A 20,385-nucleotide genomic window follows, 5' to 3' on the forward strand; every position below is an offset into this window, starting at 1 on the left:
TGTTAAATAAATAAAAGGCGTGAAAAAGGAGAAAGATCGATAACATCACGTGTAATATCACGTGCGCGAAATACGAGAAGGCGAGCATCAGGTGAGATCCCGCCAGGACGAGTTTCATGGTCGCTATAAAAGTCCGTGGGAAACGTAAATCAGGGTCGAGGAATGGGCCCGGGAGACCATAGGGTGCGGAAAAATTATTGCCTACCGAGAAAACTGAGTTCGGGCGAAAGTTTGTAACCTGCAATTTCGGGTCGACTTTCACTCTTTTTTGTATTTCTGATAGAGACGGGTATCGATTATATATGCAACAGAAAAACAGATTTGTTTATAAAATAGAATAGTTGGCAAAATAATATAATATAAAATTAATTGTGCATTATGGAAAGTTACTTACGTAAAACTGGCAATAAAAACAGCCATACTGCGAGTTGTGCTCGTATATTTATTCAATCTGATTCACACATAAGTGTTTGAGAACTTGGAAAATATTTAATATTTTTATCTATATTTTTTAGTCTGTTGGAAATAGCAAAATGTAATTTTTTTGAAGCAAATTTTATAAAAAAAATTAATAGAGTTTATCAAATTTAAAATTTTAAAATTTGAATTTTTGTATCTTTTTTTTGTAGCAAATAATTAGGAATTTTATATTTATAAAGTTTATATAATTTAAAATTTAAGGATATTAAATTTTCTAGTGAAATTGGGTTAACAATCATTTTACTATCAGGATTTTAAGCTTATATATTTCTTTTCTAATAATATAAGACATAATAAATTGCAGATTTTTTGTGACAATATCACGCAGAATATTGAGCAATCGATCATTTTTAGCGAGAATATTTTTTTCTACAAGCGCGTGTCACGTCGTTTGCAGAAGCTTTCCTTTACTTTTGCTCCGTCACAACCCAAAATTGCGTGCGACCCGAGAAATTCGCTGGGAAAAGGAACGATCTGTAGCTGTCGAGTGCGATCCATTACACTTCATTTTATCCTCGGCTCCATCGGCGCTCTCCCTTTTTCGTGCTCCAGCCATCGTTTGATCTTTCGAGTAAAGCATGTCGGCAGAATAAACGATTGCCATTGTGCACAGTATAATGTTGTTTCTGTGTCCTTAATATTAATATAATTCTCTCTTCATATCAATTTTCGTAGGAAGTCAAGCACCGACATTCTTTTTCGTTCCGGAATTTTTGAATAATCGAGATAGAACGAAGGATTCACAGATAAATAGTTATATAAACATCCTATTATATGTCAAATTTAAGATAAAAAGAACTCTTTATTTATGAGATATAATATATCTCATAAGATTTTAGGTATAAATATATAAAACTTTTAAAGTTAAATTTGACATATAATAGGATGTTTATATAACTATTTGTTTTATCTGTGAATCATTCGATTAATTTTGGTTCCGGTAAATTCTGTAAATCTTGAAATTTCAAGTTTTAAAACTCAATTCTTTGCTTTATCGTATTATTTCTTAAACTTGCACGTTAGCATTTATCGCATCTGCAAGTTGCAAAAATATATGTTGCGATAAGATAAAATTAGTAGAAAATTCTGAAACGGGAAATGCATAAAATAAATTATGAAATACATGAGAATCAGTGTAAAAAGATGAGATCTTTCGAAATGTCAGAAATATTTTGCGTATGAGGAATTATTGAAGAACGAAAAGATGTTCAATATTACTCGTCAGCAAGTTTGCACGGAATAACTCAAAACACAGTGTTTATATCTCTTTAGATATAGAGCTACAATCTAAATGAGAGATTTGCGATAGATTGGAACGAGAGAAATAAAGAGTTCTTTTACTTTTATCTGATAAATATATACGCTATTGCTTATCCGTATACGATTTAGAATAATATTTTACGTTAGTTGGCTGATGATATAACTTTTTTTTCAAACATTCAATTTTTATTTCTATCAAATTTCGAAAGATATTTCAATTTTATGATTATATATTTTAATTACAGTGATGTTTATATGATCCGCTTAATAAAATTTTCACTAATGTGGAAAAGACAACAGAAAAATATAAGCATTCTACTCTTCAGAAAAAAGCTCACATTTCGTATCGTCGCCGCAATCCCAGCGGAATGCAAATGTTCAAGTACGTCGCAAACTCGTCATGAGAACAAGTTAAACAGATAGCTACAGGCTCGCTGTATTTGTTCGACCGTGTGTTTACGCTATCCGATATACGGTAAATATGTAAATGGAGCTAGACTGCTAGACTGTTAGAAACCTTGTGGGTCAGCTATGTAGCGAGTCACGTGTAACCGTGGAAAAGTTTTACGGGCGGACATTCGCACGCTTGAGAAATGAGGACGGACCGTACCTTTTACGGTTGAATTCTTCACAACCACGCCGTGAATTATCCACATTCTCCCATTTCTCTCGCTGCGATGCGAGTCCTCCTAACCCCGCGGGCAATAACGTTGGTTATACATAATTTCATCATACCTTCTGAACATTTGGCCGGATCGTTTGGTTAAGCTGTCGCCGTTTTGTGTTGCTAACAATGCCCGTAACAATGTTTCGCGAATGTATCTCTGTTGCGTGAAGCGGTCTGTTTGTTGGGAACTAGGTATAATATCTCAAGATAAATGAGATTACGAGTTTGAAAATTCTTCTCTTACGCGAAGCATAACATTTGCTTGGAATTTATACATGATAAATGAATAAGATTGAACGAGTTTAAAAATCTTTCTGTTATGCGATGTATGGTATTTGCTTGAAATTATACATAGAAATACACTTTAATTTCAAGAAATTTTTCTAGATTTTTCTGAATGTTATAATATAAATTCAAATTTAGGATCCTCGTTTTTTAGAATTTATAAATTTAATGACTTTTAAATTCTGTAATTTTGTTAATTGAACGATTTATAAACTTTAACATAGTTGTATCTTAAAATGTTAGAATACTCGGTTTTTATCAAAATATGATTTTCTATATGTTCTAATATTCAGGAAAAAATATATATTATTGGAAGAATAAGTAATTAAAAATATGTATAAATTTCAGTAATGATATTCAAAATTTGCGAATTAATATGTTACATATATTATGGAGCAATTGGTTCAAAAATATTTTTTTTTTGTCTGTTTCAGCTACGGTGACATGGTTCCGAAAACGATTGCGGGGAAAATCGTCGGGGGTGTATGCTCCTTGAGCGGTGTCCTAGTGATCGCTTTACCGGTACCTGTTATCGTCAGTAACTTCAGCAGAATATATCATCAAAATCAACGTGCTGACAAACGAAAGGCGCAGAGGGTGAGTGTACTTTAGACATCTTTTAATTTGTATATACGTAATTTTAAGAAATTTCCCTATAATCTAATTTATTAATAAATTTTAAATAAATTTTATATTGCGATCATATATTCCTTTTTTTTTATACATTTTGTATTAATTACGTTTGTTATATATATATATATTGCATTCTTTTAATTAAACTGCGCATTATATACCGTTGATGTTATAGCAAATTAATCAATTCCATTAAACAATAATCTAAAAAAAGAACAATCTATAAAGAGAGCAGAAGATAGTATGCTAGACCGGTTTTAGCAGTCATAAATCCGAATTACCGTGATAGATAAAGTTACTATCAAAAGTTTGAATTTTAGTAGTACTCATGTCCAATTTCAAACTTTATATATAGGAACACTCTATATATAATTTCGATAATACCTAAATGTCTACCATGGAAATGAGTTCAAAGAAATATCGAAATTCAAGATTTTCGCAGATTATCTAGAACTTCTAGGACTTAGAGTAACATTCATGCTTATATATATATATAGATTTAACTTTTGTATGAAATTATTAATCTTACAATATCTTGGCGTATTTATATATAGTAATTTTACGTATAGCATTTCTCAAAACGTTATCGTTTTCTTCTCATGTGTACGACGCGAGTCTACAAATAGCTGTGTTACTATTCACACCATCGAGAAGCGTATACTTTATTCTGGTATATTCTAGATATCGATACTTCTGGATGTTGTCTTCGGACTAAAAACTCTCTTTGCTGGCTCAGGGCCGCTTTATAACAAAGTCGCTAACAAGGCAGAGCGCCAGAGCTTTTATTACTGTGTCCCAAAACAGGAATGGAATTCAATAAAAGAGAATTGATGCTAATGTTTATCTCGTACAAATTGCAGTATAAATGTGGATATTATAAAATATATAATCTATAATTGTCTAATATAAAATATTCATATTAAATTTGTGCCGCGTAACGTATTTTATCATTATTGATCAAGATTATATAATAATAAGATTGAAGATCTCTGCTACTTTTTCTCTTTCTGTACAGTAAATATTAGAGCATTTACATATATTAAAATTCAAAACGGACTGCAATCTGTATTTATAATAAACATATAGCAGTTTGCAATGCCAGTTAATTATTAGCTTCGCCTGATTTTTTATTTTAGAATAATATCAAAAGTATCAGCCTAGTAAGAATTTGCACAACTTACATGAGTTGACCTTTATACAACAATATCAAAGATGACTAGCTACGGACCGAGTATATAAATTGCGATCGACATTCTCGAAGGCGAGGAACTCTCCCGTCGCCATTTTCGTATCCCCCTAATATCGACGTTTCGAAGATATTTCTTCCATTATAGGGAGGAAGTGGCGGGTTCCACTCGGGTCGCAGTCGATGACACGTTAGCTCGTTTCGCATCGTCGTTTTCACAAGTCGGATGATTTATTTTCACCTACGTGTAGTCTGTAACTTTGTTCCCGTGGCACAGTTACGACTATTTAACCAAACCTCATCGTTTCACAAACTGATATCATTGGGAAAAATTACTTTGAAAAATTTACATTTCTTTTTACTCTTTTATCTTTGCGCGATTCTCCTCGAAAGCCCTGCATTCATCACGAAATTGAGAAAAGATTGAATTATGTATTTCCGATTAAAATTTAATAAAACAATTTATTATTGTAGTTATTATAATATACGGAAAATATATAAAATACAAATCTATAATTTTTTTATTAATTTACAGTTTCGACAATCAAATGTTCTTCATAATGGAATCGCAATTATATTAAAGAAATTTTACATACTATATATAATATAACAATCATTTGAATAATTTAATTTTTTTTTTAAATATGAGAAGCAGATCTTTTTCATGATTTCTTAGAAATTGTTTTATAGTATCATGAATAAACACGGACGGTTATTCTCACACATTTGCTTCGCTCCCGTGACACGATTACCATTTTTAGCATCGACATTTCGGCAGCGTATCGATCGATCCATAAAAAGAATTCCGCCCGAATTCGCTTTGTTTCGAAAGATAGAGAAGGAAAAAGATCATCGCTTCGATTTTCGCGTGAGACGCTGCGTCTACTTGTAGTCTCTCAGGCGGAATATCATCCTTCGCGCGATATTTTTACGAGAACTCGCGAACGAATGTGCGAGTGAGATTTATTCTGAAAGGCGAAAGTGATCTTTTAAATCTCTCTCACGCGTACACGAACGAACGATTTATTTCCACACGTGTACGTTTATGTGTCTACTTTGCTCGCGCCGATACGCTTGGGACGATTTAAGCACACATCGACGACGTGTTTGGATGGATCTCGCGAACAAGAAAGATGGCATCATGGCTAGCCGAAAAAGAAAGTCAGTTGCGATCTCTTAAATCTTTTCTGTACGCTTGATTTCGCGAAAATACACCATGTTACAAATAAAAAGGATTTAGGTCGCAGTTATAAATCGAATGACATAATTCCTTCTGACTTGTGCGAAATTATACTGTTGAGCGAAATTTTTTTAGGAAGCAAATTCTTGAAAGTTAAGAATTAACTTACACACGATTAAACTTATTAAAAGAAGAGAAGATTAACGATTTTATTCTTTTTAAATATTATTATTTTATCTATACATAATTTATTATATTTTGCTTTATATTACAGAAATTTATTTTGATTGAGAATCTTTTCAGAGATTTTTTAATTATATAAAAACGAATTTTTGAAAATACTGTATTAATGCAATTTTTATCTATATTTATAAAAATCATAAACAAGTGTATTTTTAATGGTTGCAAGATAGTTATGTAGTGAATAGTAGTTTATAAATGAAAATTGATAATTATATTATAAATGAAATAAAAAATTTGATTATTTTCGGATTTCATTCAGGATTAATATTTTTATTTTAATTTACATATTACAAGCAATACTTTGTCTTTTTGTGCTCTCTCTCTTTTCAATTTCAATTCGTTTTATAATTTTTTAAATTGTTTTATGCGGAATTACAAAGTTTTGGATCGTTTGATTTCGCGAAGGTCGGTTCGCCGATGCCGCGTAGATCTGCATTGCAGATGCAGCCGCATCTACATATGCATGGACACGTTTGTTCTGATTCTAGCTCTCGGACAGCGATAGATCTTTCGTCAGGTTTCTTTCCTGCGCCTTATCGACGTTGGAACTTTTATATTGTTCCTTCTCGTAACGCTTTCGGGACCTCATGTTGCGCGATGCATCTCGTACATCATAGTAAAATCTTAAGCATCATATAGGGTATTCCAATGTTATTGAGTAAGATTTTGGAAATCAAGTCTTTTTGCACAGTTTGATACACACATTCTTTTTCTTTTCCGAAAAATTTTTTCCTTAGAGAAATCTTTGTAGATTTTACTGCTGTGAAAAATGCGAACCATGAGCCTCATAAGATTAATTAAATCTAAGAATTACAAATTCCGAATTGTTCTTAGAGATTAGAAGAACTAACAAGGTCGAGAAGGAATAATGGAAGTATGACTATTCAACGAATCGCTGGCACTATTCTGCTTATTTCCATGATTCGCGACGTTTTACAATTGTTCATTACGTATTCCATGTATTGCGACTTTCCGTAATTATTCTCACTATATATGAAATAGCGGTAACGAACCGATGATAACAGATGATAATACATGAAATCGTATTCAATTCTTATCTAAAATTTTATCAATGTGAAAGTCTGAGGAAATGAAAGGTAGTCACTATTAATTTTGTGCGGATCATATATTTTGGATATTGATATTACATTATGCAGAAAGCAAAATTTGCGATATAATACGAATGTCAGATTAATCGCGATTGTGTTATACCTGGTAAAAGTTTTTGCCGCTCCAAGAAGAGAATCTTTTTTGACCTCCTGCCATATTGTAGGTAATATGAAGTCATTCACGCCCTGCATATTACACGTCTAGCGATCGAACATGGACTATCGTAATGCCTATGTGATTTATGGGCGTTATGGCCGCCATCGATATACCTATATTGTCAGTAAACGGCTCTGTGAACTTTGCATCTGCATTTAATGTCACGTCCGGCGTTAACGGGCAAACAGGACTCTAGATCGATTTTCCACCCTGACCGTCGCGCAAACAGCGACACGAATCTTCGTTTAACGTCGGTTTTACCGTCCGTTGCATCGATTCTTCTTGCTATGTGTTTGCTTATTCTGCACATGCTATATCGCGCGATAATAACAGTATCATTTTTAGATGTGTTAAGATGAAGACGGTCTTTTTTCTTTACTTTCAACTCGATGGAAAAATGTTTAAATTTAAGTTTTTTATACAAATTTAAACTTAAATTTTTTTAATTTATAAGTCATTGGCCGTGGAGTTTATATTGAAAAGATTCTACGTGAATTCATCGATCTCGATTAAAATTTTTTTGTGGTAATTATAGACCCACGTGCACATTTTTATACAATTTTTGTTTTGTATATTCCGAAAAATGTAAGAAAAAGTATGAAATAATTTTGCATGAACATTTTATTTGATATAACTATTCATAAAAAAATTTTTTTATTGAAATTGATGAGTCAATACACATGGAATCCATTTGTAAGTGCTTTACGTTTATACCTGAATTCTTTCGACTGAGAAATTAAGCGAATCGATGACGGCGCGCATAAACAAAACATCGATAACGGAAACAAAATTTTACTAGAGTATAATAAAATACGCAGAAATTGGCTTGATGCCTTATTCAAAGCTTTACAGTTAATTTTTTTGAATATTTTGGGGAATTTAATGTTATATATTTGTCAGATTTTACTTTAAGATAGTTGCAATTTCCAATTTTATAATATTTATCTAATTTATAAAATTTATTTAATTCGTAAAGTATTTGTTAGATAGTTCTTAAACATATAAAAAGTGCTCGCGCTCTTTATCTTATAAATATAAAAATGTTTTGCAACATATATGAACTGTTAAATCGAAACTGTTTTATGTACAAAGTTTTATCCCGTATCAAAAATTGGTTTTTGTGTTTATTTAAGCTGTTAGATTTATTGAGCTTATTGATTGCTGATAATTTTGTTGTATTTATTAAAATAATAACAGCTGTGATTATTCTATTTATTTAATGAGATAATCGTGGATTATATGAAATATCAAAATTCAGTTAACTTATTGAATATATTCATGCTAAAGAAGTGCTTTGCAATCATAAAATTTAATAAAGTTTTCGAAGATATCAAAAGCATGAATATCGTCATTTTTCTGGTCACAAATTATATTTATTATTATATATTTATTAATGTAAAATTATATTATATGTATAATAATCGTAAAATTTATTATTTTTATATATTGTTAAATTTAACGAATTTAATGTTTTTTAATTCATGAAGTGGATGAATTTGCTAATAAGTTTATCAGATATATAATTATGCATAATAAATAAATATGCATTATTTATAACATAAAATAAATTGATAAAGATTACGAAAAAAGGAAAAATTTAGAATTATTTTAAATAGGGATTTTTTATAGCCAATTCACATTACTGAGGATTAGAGATTAAGCTGTAAGATATAATAAAGTTGAGCAAGTTTATTGAAATTTGAAGTTTGTTTTATTACAGATAGCTTGCGATGAAGCAGCTTAGTTGTATAAATACACTTGCAAATAGTCATTTACCTTTAGTTTCAGTTAACTTTACAAATAGGATTGATTCCAATAGCTGGTGCCTGAGAGAAAAATGATGAAAACTCGTAAAAGCTATTTCAACTTTTGCATGCGATTTTTAATAAGTCACACTAGTTAACAGCAGCAACTTTGCAAATTATTTTAACGTGAGACAAAAATTATGGAAATTTTGTCACTTATTTTGCGACATACATTTGACATGAGACTAATAAATCTTTATAATATAAAAATTTATTAGTCTCATGTCAAATGTATGTCGCAAAATAAAATATATATATAAATATAATAATAATATTATATTTATATATATTTATATTTAGATGTTTAATGAGAGTCACACATGTATTTCTATTGGTTTGAGTCTAATATATATTTTTTTCATTTCTTTGTTTTTACACGAGTTCTCTTAATCAATTTAAAATTGACTTTTTTTTAATGCAATTTTTTTTATTATTTTTATATATTGTTAAATTTAACGAATTTAATGTTTTTTAATTCATGAAGTGGATGAATTTGCTAATAAGTTTATCAGATATATAATTATGCATAATAAATAAATATGCATTATTTATAACATAAAATAAATTGATAAAGATTACGAAAAAAGGAAAAATTTAGAATTATTTTAAATAGGGATTTTTTATAGCCAATTCACATTACTGAGGATTAGAGATTAAGCTGTAAGATATAATAAAGTTGAGCAAGTTTATTGAAATTTGAAGTTTGTTTTATTACAGATAGCTTGCGATGAAGCAGCTTAGTTGTATAAATACACTTGCAAATAGTCATTTACCTTTAGTTTCAGTTAACTTTACAAATAGGATTGATTCCAATAGCTGGTGCCTGAGAGAAAAATGATGAAAACTCGTAAAAGCTATTTCAACTTTTGCATGCGATTTTTAATAAGTCACACTAGTTAACAGCAGCAACTTTGCAAATTATTTTAACGTGAGACAAAAATTATGGAAATTTTGTCACTTATTTTGCGACATACATTTGACATGAGACTAATAAATCTTTATAATATAAAAATTTATTAGTCTCATGTCAAATGTATGTCGCAAAATAAGTGACAAAATTTCCATAATTTTTGTCTATTATTTATGTTTTTCTATTTTTTTCTCTTTTTATTATCTTTTCTAGTTTTATTTTCTATTTGTATAACTATTTATCTATCTTTTTGTTATGCGCAAATAAATTTATTCTACAGCTTCAAAAATAACTTTATTTTTAATTTTGTACTTGTAGTTATCATATTGTCTTTATTTTTTATATTTAATTGAAATTATATCTTGTATCGCAGTCTTGTTACGTCATTTTTTTGCCAGTTTATACTTTACTTATATCTTTAGTATTTGAACTATTATTATCTCTCGCATATACAAAACTTCCGTAAATTGGTTTTAGTTCCGTTGATGGTTCGCAAGTTAATCGTTTGTTTGTAAGGAACGTTTGTAGATATAGAGATGCGAGTATCTCTATTATCCCTTGTTAGATTTTTTTCTCTCAAAGCGACCACCGACTTACCGCCTTCCCTTCTTTTGCCCTCTCAAAAGCAGACGTGCAGCTAGAAAGAAAACGAGAACGTGTGGAGCATCAGGCGTGCTAAGGGTTCGTTCCAAAAATAGACGAGGAGAATGAAGGATACCCGCGAAAATCTTGACAAAGCGGGGTCGGCAAAGTGATAATTATTAACGGCAACACATTAATTTGTTAGACTGCGATTTAACTAAGAAATGCTAACTAGAAAGATTTCGATAAATCGAAAACTATCGGAGATAAGAATACTGGTTTCAAATTTTCAACTTTTTTCATTGCTTTTCATTATATGTAAGCATACATTTTAGTGGAATATTTCTTTTCGCGCCCGCTTCCAATATATATTGTATTATATAGATTAAAATATATATTACACATAGAGTGTTTTCTTTTTAATTTTTAAGCTTGGATATGTCAAGAGAAACGTCAAAGTTATTTCCTTTGCTCTACAAACTTGTTAAATTTCATCAAAATAGAAAGATTTATTGGTTAGATATCTCGATTTTATCACATTTCGAATTTAATATCTTCATATGTTCGAAATTTTCCTCAAACACATTTGTCATCTCACTGTTTGTGATAATATTATTATTGACAAAGTTTGGAGCTAACAGATAAAACGGGTTGAAATCTAAACCTGACATCCTCAAATAAACTTATTTGTAATTAATTTATTTGAATAGTTTGTGTTTTGTTAGAAAGTATTTTTTTAAAGAAAATGTTTTCTATCTTTAATTTTGCAATTAAATAATATAACAATTATATAATAATATAATATATACGATTGAAACGAGCAAATCAGCAGCATCTATTTCATATATATGAATTATAAAAAAATTTAAATTTTTTAAGATAATTTCTGTCAAAATGCATCCCGATGTTCAAATTTTTATTCTCGGAACATAATATATTTGTCAAATTTACGGGAGTATTTCTTGATGATTCCGCAAATCTATTTCGTGATTCGTTTTCAATCGAATCGATTGAGGGATAGGCAGCAATAACATATAAAAATAATCGCCACATTTCATGAGCTTTCGCAGAATGCATGTTACTTCTCTTTTCGACGAAGAGAAAGATTTTCTGTCGATTGATTCTTCTGATCCATTCGCAATGTGCGATTAAATCATTGACGTCATTGGCCGGCTGTCGAAGTTTATTACGCCGTTTCTTTTTTACTAAATAAACAGCCGCGCGTGATTGCAGCAGCGGCGATCGGTGCGGTCGCGGTTATTCTTAACGCTACAAACAGTTCGACCGCGTAGGTGTGTTAATCAAAATTGCTTCGTTCGACCAATCATCAAAGAAAGCGAAGTTCTGGGTTTTTTTTTGTCTTTTTTACATTTCTTGATCAAGATTAAAGAGAATTTCTTTTATCTTTATCAGCAAAAGTATCGAGATTAAAGTCAAATATTTGTTTGTACTAACAAAAAATTAAAACTCCGGATTTGAAACAGTATTGAAATTGAAATTATAAATGTTACTATAGAGAAATCGCGGATCACAGAGTTTAGACTTCATCCTTCAAAAACATGCGTCTCAAGAGTTTCTTTTAATTTTTCAAAAAGTATTTTTTTCAATAACGGTTGCATTTAAATTAAATAAAGATTAAGTATTAGATTGAGTATTTTTTTGCCTTTTTATGTTTCCATCAGCGTAAATTTTTTGTTTCAAACATTGTCAATTTTAATTTGCGAACGCTGATTAGTTTAAATCATGCGTTTTATTAAAGGCACATTTAGCTAGAGCTGTAGAGATTAGCGAACATTATATATTGCGTTCCTGGAAAATCCGATATTAATTTCTTGCGAATAACAGTAACGCTGAGAGTATAATGACGATGATATTGTGGCGTCTCTTTTGTAATTAATAGTTCTAATTAATAACAATTTGTAACGTCTCTTTTTGCAAAAACAATATCGTAGGCAGACAAAACCGTGGCCATGGGTATTTTAACACAAGACAATATATAGATTACATTTTTTTCAATTTCGTCTACTTATTATCGATGGAAATATGCAGGGGGAAACTTCTTAATAAATACATGATTCACACGAGAGGCAATCTCTCTTAAAGCGCTTACGCGTTAGTCCACTGTGACTGTTTTTAACATGCATTAAAAATAATAATATATGTATCTTACAGGATAAAATCATCTCTCTATTCTTTTAACCTTTCAGCAATCGTGTACATATACGGCACGCACGGATATCCGCTTCCTAATAAGATCAACTCTTCCGTAAATTGCTTTTTTGTAACATTGACTTTTATTTTACGGTTAAAGGACAGCACAACATTCTATAAAAAAAAGTATTGGTATCCCAAGATATTATTTATATATTTAGCAAACTCTGTTTTCAAAATTATATATTTGAAATGTTCTTATTTTTATTAATTTTTTGATTATTAAATTATTTTCAGAATATTGTTGTCACTTGTGATATTATTTAATTGTTTAATTGTTAGAATTTTCCTGTTTTACTTATTTTTGCCAAAATTTTATTTATTAAATTTGGATAGTTTTTCTAGTTGTTTAGATATCTTTTTAAGAAAGGCTCTAGAAAATTTTCTAAACAACATTATTCAACAAAATATAAAATGAACAAAATTATTATAATTGATACGTAATACCTATCATTTTAATTGATATCAAAATTGTATATATGTATTATTTTGTTATGTCAAATGTCAACTTATCATTAATATGTAATATTTATAATTCATTTCAAATGTTTAGTATAAAATACATTCGTGCTTAATAAAATTTAAACTTAATGTCAAAGAAAAATTAAGATTTTACTTTTTTGTTAATTTGATTTTATTTCATATATTATCCACGCGCGATAGTTACGATTGATTTTCATAACGAAATATAGAAGCAACAGTTATTTGATCGTTTTCGTAGATAAAACCTTTACGCGATTTTCGTATTGACATGTTGGAGCTCGTAATGCAATAATACAAATAGCGAGAAAATGGTAGCATTGTGAAATGAATAAATCTAATGTTATGATACGTATGCCCATTCAATTTTATTTTATTTATAAATAGCATAAATTATTACTACATAATTAATGAAGCATCTTTGCGACAAATATATGACTTTCGTAATGAGTCTGAAAATATATTTGCTAATATTTAGCTTTGAAATTCCGTTTATTCGTTATATATTATTACCTATTTATTAAATAGATTACATTTTGCTGATTTCGTTGTGCAATTCTTCTTACGTCAAAACTTATAAAAATAGTTATTAATTATATATTTATTTTCATGATCAGAAAGTTATAAAGATGAGATTCAGAAAAACCTTTTACAAAATATAAGGAAATAGAAAACACAATAAGGGAAAACAAGAATAAGCTTGCGCTGATATTTTTATGCTTTATTAGATGGCAATCAAGCGAACATTGTTATTTTAGAATATTTGCCTCGCCAAAGAGCAGCTAAAAAGTGCGACGACGCTTATGCAATACTTCTCGACACGCCCAATAATGCAAATGCACCGGTTAGCTATTCGCCGAGCCGCTTATAAGCGGCGGTTCAAAACGAAAAACCCGACAAGAAATTTAGGACGACGCTTACAACCGACGGTGTGAATTATCGCAAAGCTTCCGCTTGTCGCGGCTTTAATTAATTGCGAATGCTACGTACGTAGGCAGCAATTAGAATGCACTATTGCGGACATTAACGCAAATAGTAATAATCAGTAACTGGGCCAACGAACGGATGTACGCGATGTAAATAACTGACCTTAATTTTTCGATGCGTTGCGCGGAAATTTTTAATAAATAGAACCCCTTGGCCTGCCAAGGAATAATCTTTAACGGATCATATAGTGAGTGAAACTTATCAATGCTTAATGAAATTAAAAAAAAACACGCGTCAATTTTCATAAATATTTTATTGTATACTAGAATAAATATCACACTTTTTAATATATTTTTTAGAATTACGATTTGATATAAAAGTTTATCTTTTTTGCGTAAAATTCTATGTGTAAATTATTATTATCAGCAAAATAATCGATTAAAAATATTGGTACTTATTTTTGTATATTAATGTAATGACTAAAGATCATATCAGAGTGGATTGAATGAGAAATTATCGAATGCAGCACATAGTGAACGATCACGCAGCTGGGGCAACAATGTAACGTTAATTAATAGCGCGTAATTAGTATGTGTTTTCACGCAAAATCGCTTTCGTCGAATGTTTTTGACCGAGTTCGAGCAATACTGGCATCGACGCTAGATGCGATTGTTATTTGCGGAATGTAATGTAGATTTTTTTAAATTTTCTTGATTGTATCGGCGAGATATCGGACGACTATTTTGTCAATAAAGAAATTGCGGCATCGTTCGATATTTTCCAAGACAATACTAAATTGATCCTAGCATTTTTCTCTGCGAACGAGACAATATTTTTGAGAAATATTCTTGGCGCGCGGAATCGTGAGGAAATTGCGTGAGAATTAATTTTATTGGAATTAATTAGACTGAAAGTCCAAATAAAAGAAATGAATGTATGAATGAGTATGTGACGTAGCACTTGACCTCTTATTATTTTTCTTTTTAAATTTCCGATTAAAATAATATAAAGTAACATAAAATAATATTTTATGCGACTTTATATTATTTCAATCGGAAATTTAAAAAGAAAAACAGCATGGAATAATATTTTATGCTACCATGTCATCCTAAATTAATTATTTCGATATATTAATGATTAATTGAAACAACTTTACGATTTTACGCGCGCGCATCGAACACTATTTTACACACCTCTATCGGTTATCGACTTTTTGACGAAAATTTTCAAATTTAGTTAAGTAATAAAAGTCAACGTGAACACATCCTGGATACACGCGATGATCTTTGCGTGATATTCGACAATTAATTCCGGTTGCAAGCCGACGATAAGGAAAAAGAGTATAATGCGATCGGTAACGATCGCGAGCTTTCGCCTGCCGCTTATCCATCTAAGTTAATTAAACGAATGCCGCGAAATAACGCGGGTCACGGACGAGAGGTTGGCCCGAAGCTTTCGCGTTTTTTAAAGAAAGCCCGCGCTCGCGATACGCTATGCAAGACCTACTTTCTCAGGCTTTCCTCAGAAGGATAAAAGTGGTTTTTAGAATTGCGTTTTTTTCGCGAAAGAAGAGAGAAGCGATGAGGACCCTTTGGAGATTTCACCGGTAAAAAGATTTCGACGGGCATCAATGAGTCTACATCGCGAATCTTGCAAAACAAAATTTTTCTAAGAGCAAAATATATCTGACGTTTCTGTGAATATCTGAATTTTTACGAATCTGCATATTCGACCGTATTCTTTTCACACTATATACATATTTGTAGCTACACAGGCCTTTGCGTGTCGTCGTCTTTACATTCCGTAGCATTCGACATTCGCTTAAGTGTAATTTGTATTTCAATAGTTCCCGATTTATTTGCTCGCAGTTTTAAATTAGAAATCGCTATAGGTTTGGAGAAATTAATTGGTCGATCGCTCGATTAAAACGAAGGACATGTAGGAACTAACATTCGTCGTTACAGTTTTCGACGGCACAGTTTTCTAGTAATTACACGGGGGATCGTTATGCAATTTTTAATCACCGTGTCTGTAGTCGCGCGAGTGTACATACAATATTGTTCTTGTTGCTTTTGTTTTCTGCGCACGCGTCTATTTAGCGACTACCTATTCGAATATTCGATTGTGTCCGCCTTGGGCTGTGAAACCGCTGTGAGCCGTAGATACGTTTCAGCCAAACTTCTACTTTCTCTCGTTTCACGAGCGATACCGTGCCGACAGGTTGAATGCATTCACGAATCTATGTAACTTCCGGCAGCGACGCGCTGCCAGACTCTGATAACCCTTTCGCGGTCCCGAAATGTAAAAGCCTCTTCGGAAAGACATGTTTACAATGTAACAACGATAAGGAAATTAAGCGACTCTATATGGAAGAATATCTTTTGTGGGTTTTTATCGTTTTGTGTTACATTGGGTGTCCCAGAATTGCGCTGCACTTCCTTTTGTCTGTGAATTCTTCTTTTAGGAGAAATAATTTTTTTTTTTATTTGATTAGAAATAGTATTGCTTGTGACAGTATTATCTCTTTTTATTGAGTGTTTTTCTTCTTATATAATTTTTTTCTCCATATATAATTAATCCAAATTAATTTTTCTTTGCTTTAAATATGATTAATTTTAACTGCTCATAAAAGAAGCAAGAACATTTACAATTAAAGGCAAAATTGTACGTACGACATATGAAATGATATATAAATGTATATCATTATATTTACTTAAATTTTACTTAAACCGGTGATCCGTCACTATTAAAGTATGCCAGAAGCATCGAGACGGCGAACGTGTTAAAAAAATTCGAGATATTTCATATTCCGACATCACGGTTTATCATACGTGCAATAACATTGCTATAAATTTTATCGTGTTATGCTGGACATCTAGAAAGGTCGATCTCGCTCACTTTACGACGTTCTCATTGTGGTTTCATAAGCGGCCATAATTCGGTGATGATGATTCTGACAATTGTCAGGTCGCGCTCTATCCTCTCACAATGGTCGTCATTGTCGTTATCGTCACATGGCAATAAAACAGAGTTCAGTCGCATTCGTTGGTGCATTCGAGTATGGCATACTGATGCGTCGCAGATGCCTCGATCCGTAATGGTGTAAACATCCGCGAGTGCCCAGCGAATGCACGTCGCGGAAAATCGCGGCTGCAATTTTAGCCGCAATTGCATCGCGCGAAAATATACCGAGGCAAACGGGTAAACCGGCAACCGGGCTTCTATTCCATGAAGCGACCTTGTTTGCAACTTTGCTCACATCCTTGGCATTCTTATCGCAAGTTTGCGATAAGCCAAGAGTTTCAAAATTTTACTGCGGACTTAGCGGCTGTTTGAAATTTCTTAGAGCATAGGCACAATGGAATTAAATTTATATAATTCTCTATTACACAGTTTATTTACTGCAAATTTATTTGTCTAAAATTCCAATTTTTAAATATTTGTATTAAACAGAGAATTTTAATAAAACAAGAGACAGCAATGATTTCTTCTAACAATAAGTTCGCCCTGAGGATATGTATCTCGATACCATATAAATTCATTTTTAATATTAAATGCGCGAGAAAAATATTTGTATTCTACTGACCAACATATTTTAAAAATAGCAAAAAGCACACACGATCTCTAATACTACTATTTTCATCAACGTTTATTAATTAAAATGTGACGTTGATAAACGCAAGTACAAAATGTTATAAATGTAAATGTAAAATAACTGTGTAAATGTAAAATAACTTATAATATTCAAATGTTGTTTATATTTTATTTAATGAGTGTGACATTTTATTTAAAAAAAGTATTTTATATAAGAAAAAATAACATGTGTGTTATGATCGGAATTCAAAAATTAAAATACTATTGTAAAGCAAATTCATCGGACTTTCAAATGGTATGTCTTTAGACACCTCTTGTCATTTAAAATTTTTAAGGTGAAATTAACCCCGCTTTTGGGGTTGAAGTTAGGTGAACGGAAATAGCTAATTAATATGTTCCCCTTGCAAATAAAGTTGACCTATCCGAGCGTTCTTCGAACAAATAAGGTTAAATGCCAAAAGATATGCCTGTTTTGTTTTGATGGGCCACTCTGTATATGAAAAGTAACACATGCATTTACAAAAATAATATAAAAATCGGAAAAATAAAATTTCTTTGCAAGAGAAGAGATTTAACTTCTCGTGTCCACACTTTTATCGATTGAAATCTTCCAACCCTTTAGTTGTGGCAACATGTGCTCTTACCCCTTTTTTAACAAAAATAGAACCGATGGAAACACACACACTGAACCCTTTCAGTCTCTAATCAGCCGATTAACGGTAACTATCGATATTGTTCACAAAAATATACATCAGCGTTCGGAAAATCTCGCAAGAGAACAGATATAATACATTTTAACTCGTTATATTTTCATAATGATTACGCACGGCAGTTCGAGATGCGGACATTGAATTAACGCCTATTGCCGTCTGTCGCAATTTCCGCAATTGCATAGCGCAAGTTGCGAAAGTTACAAAATTAGCACGATCGATACGCTACCGCTTGGACGCCGTTAATCATCGTTTGCGGCCGGAAAAGAGTCCCACAAAAGTTTATTCGCGGTGTAATATCGCATAAAACCACAGAAATTCTAATATTATTCCATTATATCGAAACTCTGCTGACATTGTGTTCAAAAGTATATTTAATGCTTAATTTATGTTTTAATTACTATACGTTATGCATTTATTTCTCGAAAAATAAAAATTTTTTTTATTTACTTATTTTAAATTATTGCCATATGCATATGGATGATACGGATTGCCTGACAATTTATCGCACAGTAGTAATAGATTCATTCGTATTCATAAGAGAACTTCATTTATACGTTTTGCATAATAAATTTCCAAGTTGAAGATTTTGATCCTGTTATTTTTATAAACTTTTTATTTTTTCTTAAAGAATCTTTTAATATTATATGCTGATTGAGAAGAAAAGAGATATTTAGCATAAAAGGGTTAAATGGATTCAATATCTGCATAGCAAGAGTTAATTGTTTATATAAAGTCCCAAAGAAAAATTTTCTATACTTTCTTTTATTCAAAGAATTTGAAATCAATCTTGTTTATAATAATTATAATAACATAATAATTTTTTATTAAGAAGAATAGCAGACAACTAATTGTTAAGATTCATATTATTAAAAACCTAGAAATTTTTATGAATTGAGAAGTGCAAACATAACAAAATTCTTTTAATTAAAATTAATTTGTTCTACATTTTTAAAATTAATGTAATTTTAATTTTGAAAAATATTTTATTATAATATATGAATTAAGGTGCTGTTATATACAATAAAGATATTTAAAATAAAATGTTAAATTATTATGAGGAGAAATAGTATTTGTTGAAAATTTTGCTACAAAAAAATATACATAATTACATACTTTGATAGTAAACTTTTTTTAATAACTTTAAAATTAATTTTTTGAGCAGATATCACAAGACAGATTAAGCCTGCAAAAAGACGGCATTTAAAGATATGGTTATATAATGTAAATGCCTTCTTATAACTTTAAAGAGTATTAAGAAAAAATCATATAAGAATTAAGCAACACTGGTTAAGGAAATTATTTGGTTCACTGGTTTCGCGCAGATTTCTTGCTGCATAAAATAGCGCTATGATTGTTGCAGGTCAACCGTAAGAAAAAATAAAAGTTAATCGTGTAGTTGTATACAGCGTCAATAAGGTTGCATAAGGTCGTTTATTTATAAAGACGCTTAGAAAAATGCAGGGCGAAAAGAGCTATGTTTATTTATAGTTCCTCGTTTGTCCGGGATTATAAATAAATGATTCTAAGTATTTCAACTGCTAGTAATATTACTCGCTATAACTTAAAATTTATGAGCTTCGTAAACTTTTATTTTGCGTTCTTCTTTCATGATTCAATTTTATTGTAAATATAGAAGTAAGTGGATGTGAAAGATATACATACATACATACACACACATACATATCTGTTATATTTTTTCAGAGATTATAATAAATGCCATATCAAAATTATAAAAAATGAAAAAATTGCGCTCACTCATACGATGCGCAGCAGCAAAGTTGTAAAGTATACAATGTTGATCTGTAAAATAATAATGAATCCAACTTATATAATATATAAATATAAATATAAAAATAAATATAAGTATTCAAAATAATTTATATTTAAAACATTAATTATTATTAATATAATCAAATTCTTTATTTATTTTTTATAAATATACAATAATGAAATAGATTGCATA

General features: G+C 30.7%; 1 protein-coding gene across 7 annotated transcripts in view; it reads left to right on the forward strand.

Annotated features, from left to right (window-relative positions):
• The window catches only part of LOC115244723 (potassium voltage-gated channel protein Shal), a 107,926-nt gene that overhangs the window by 31,529 nt on the left and 56,012 nt on the right, over nucleotides 1–20,385 (forward strand). For all 7 annotated transcript variants that reach the window (XM_029822638.1, XM_029822637.1, XM_029822639.1 and 4 more), the window contains exon 3: nucleotides 3,127–3,289. In XM_029822638.1, coding sequence (XP_029678498.1) covers nucleotides 3,127–3,289 — 163 coding nt within the window. The remainder of the gene's footprint in view (nucleotides 1–3,126; nucleotides 3,290–20,385) is intronic.

The sequence above is a fragment of the Formica exsecta genome, unplaced genomic scaffold (genome assembly GCF_003651465.1).
Source record: "Formica exsecta isolate Colony F162 unplaced genomic scaffold, ASM365146v1 scaffold83, whole genome shotgun sequence".
Lineage (NCBI taxonomy): Eukaryota > Metazoa > Arthropoda > Insecta > Hymenoptera > Formicidae > Formica > Formica exsecta.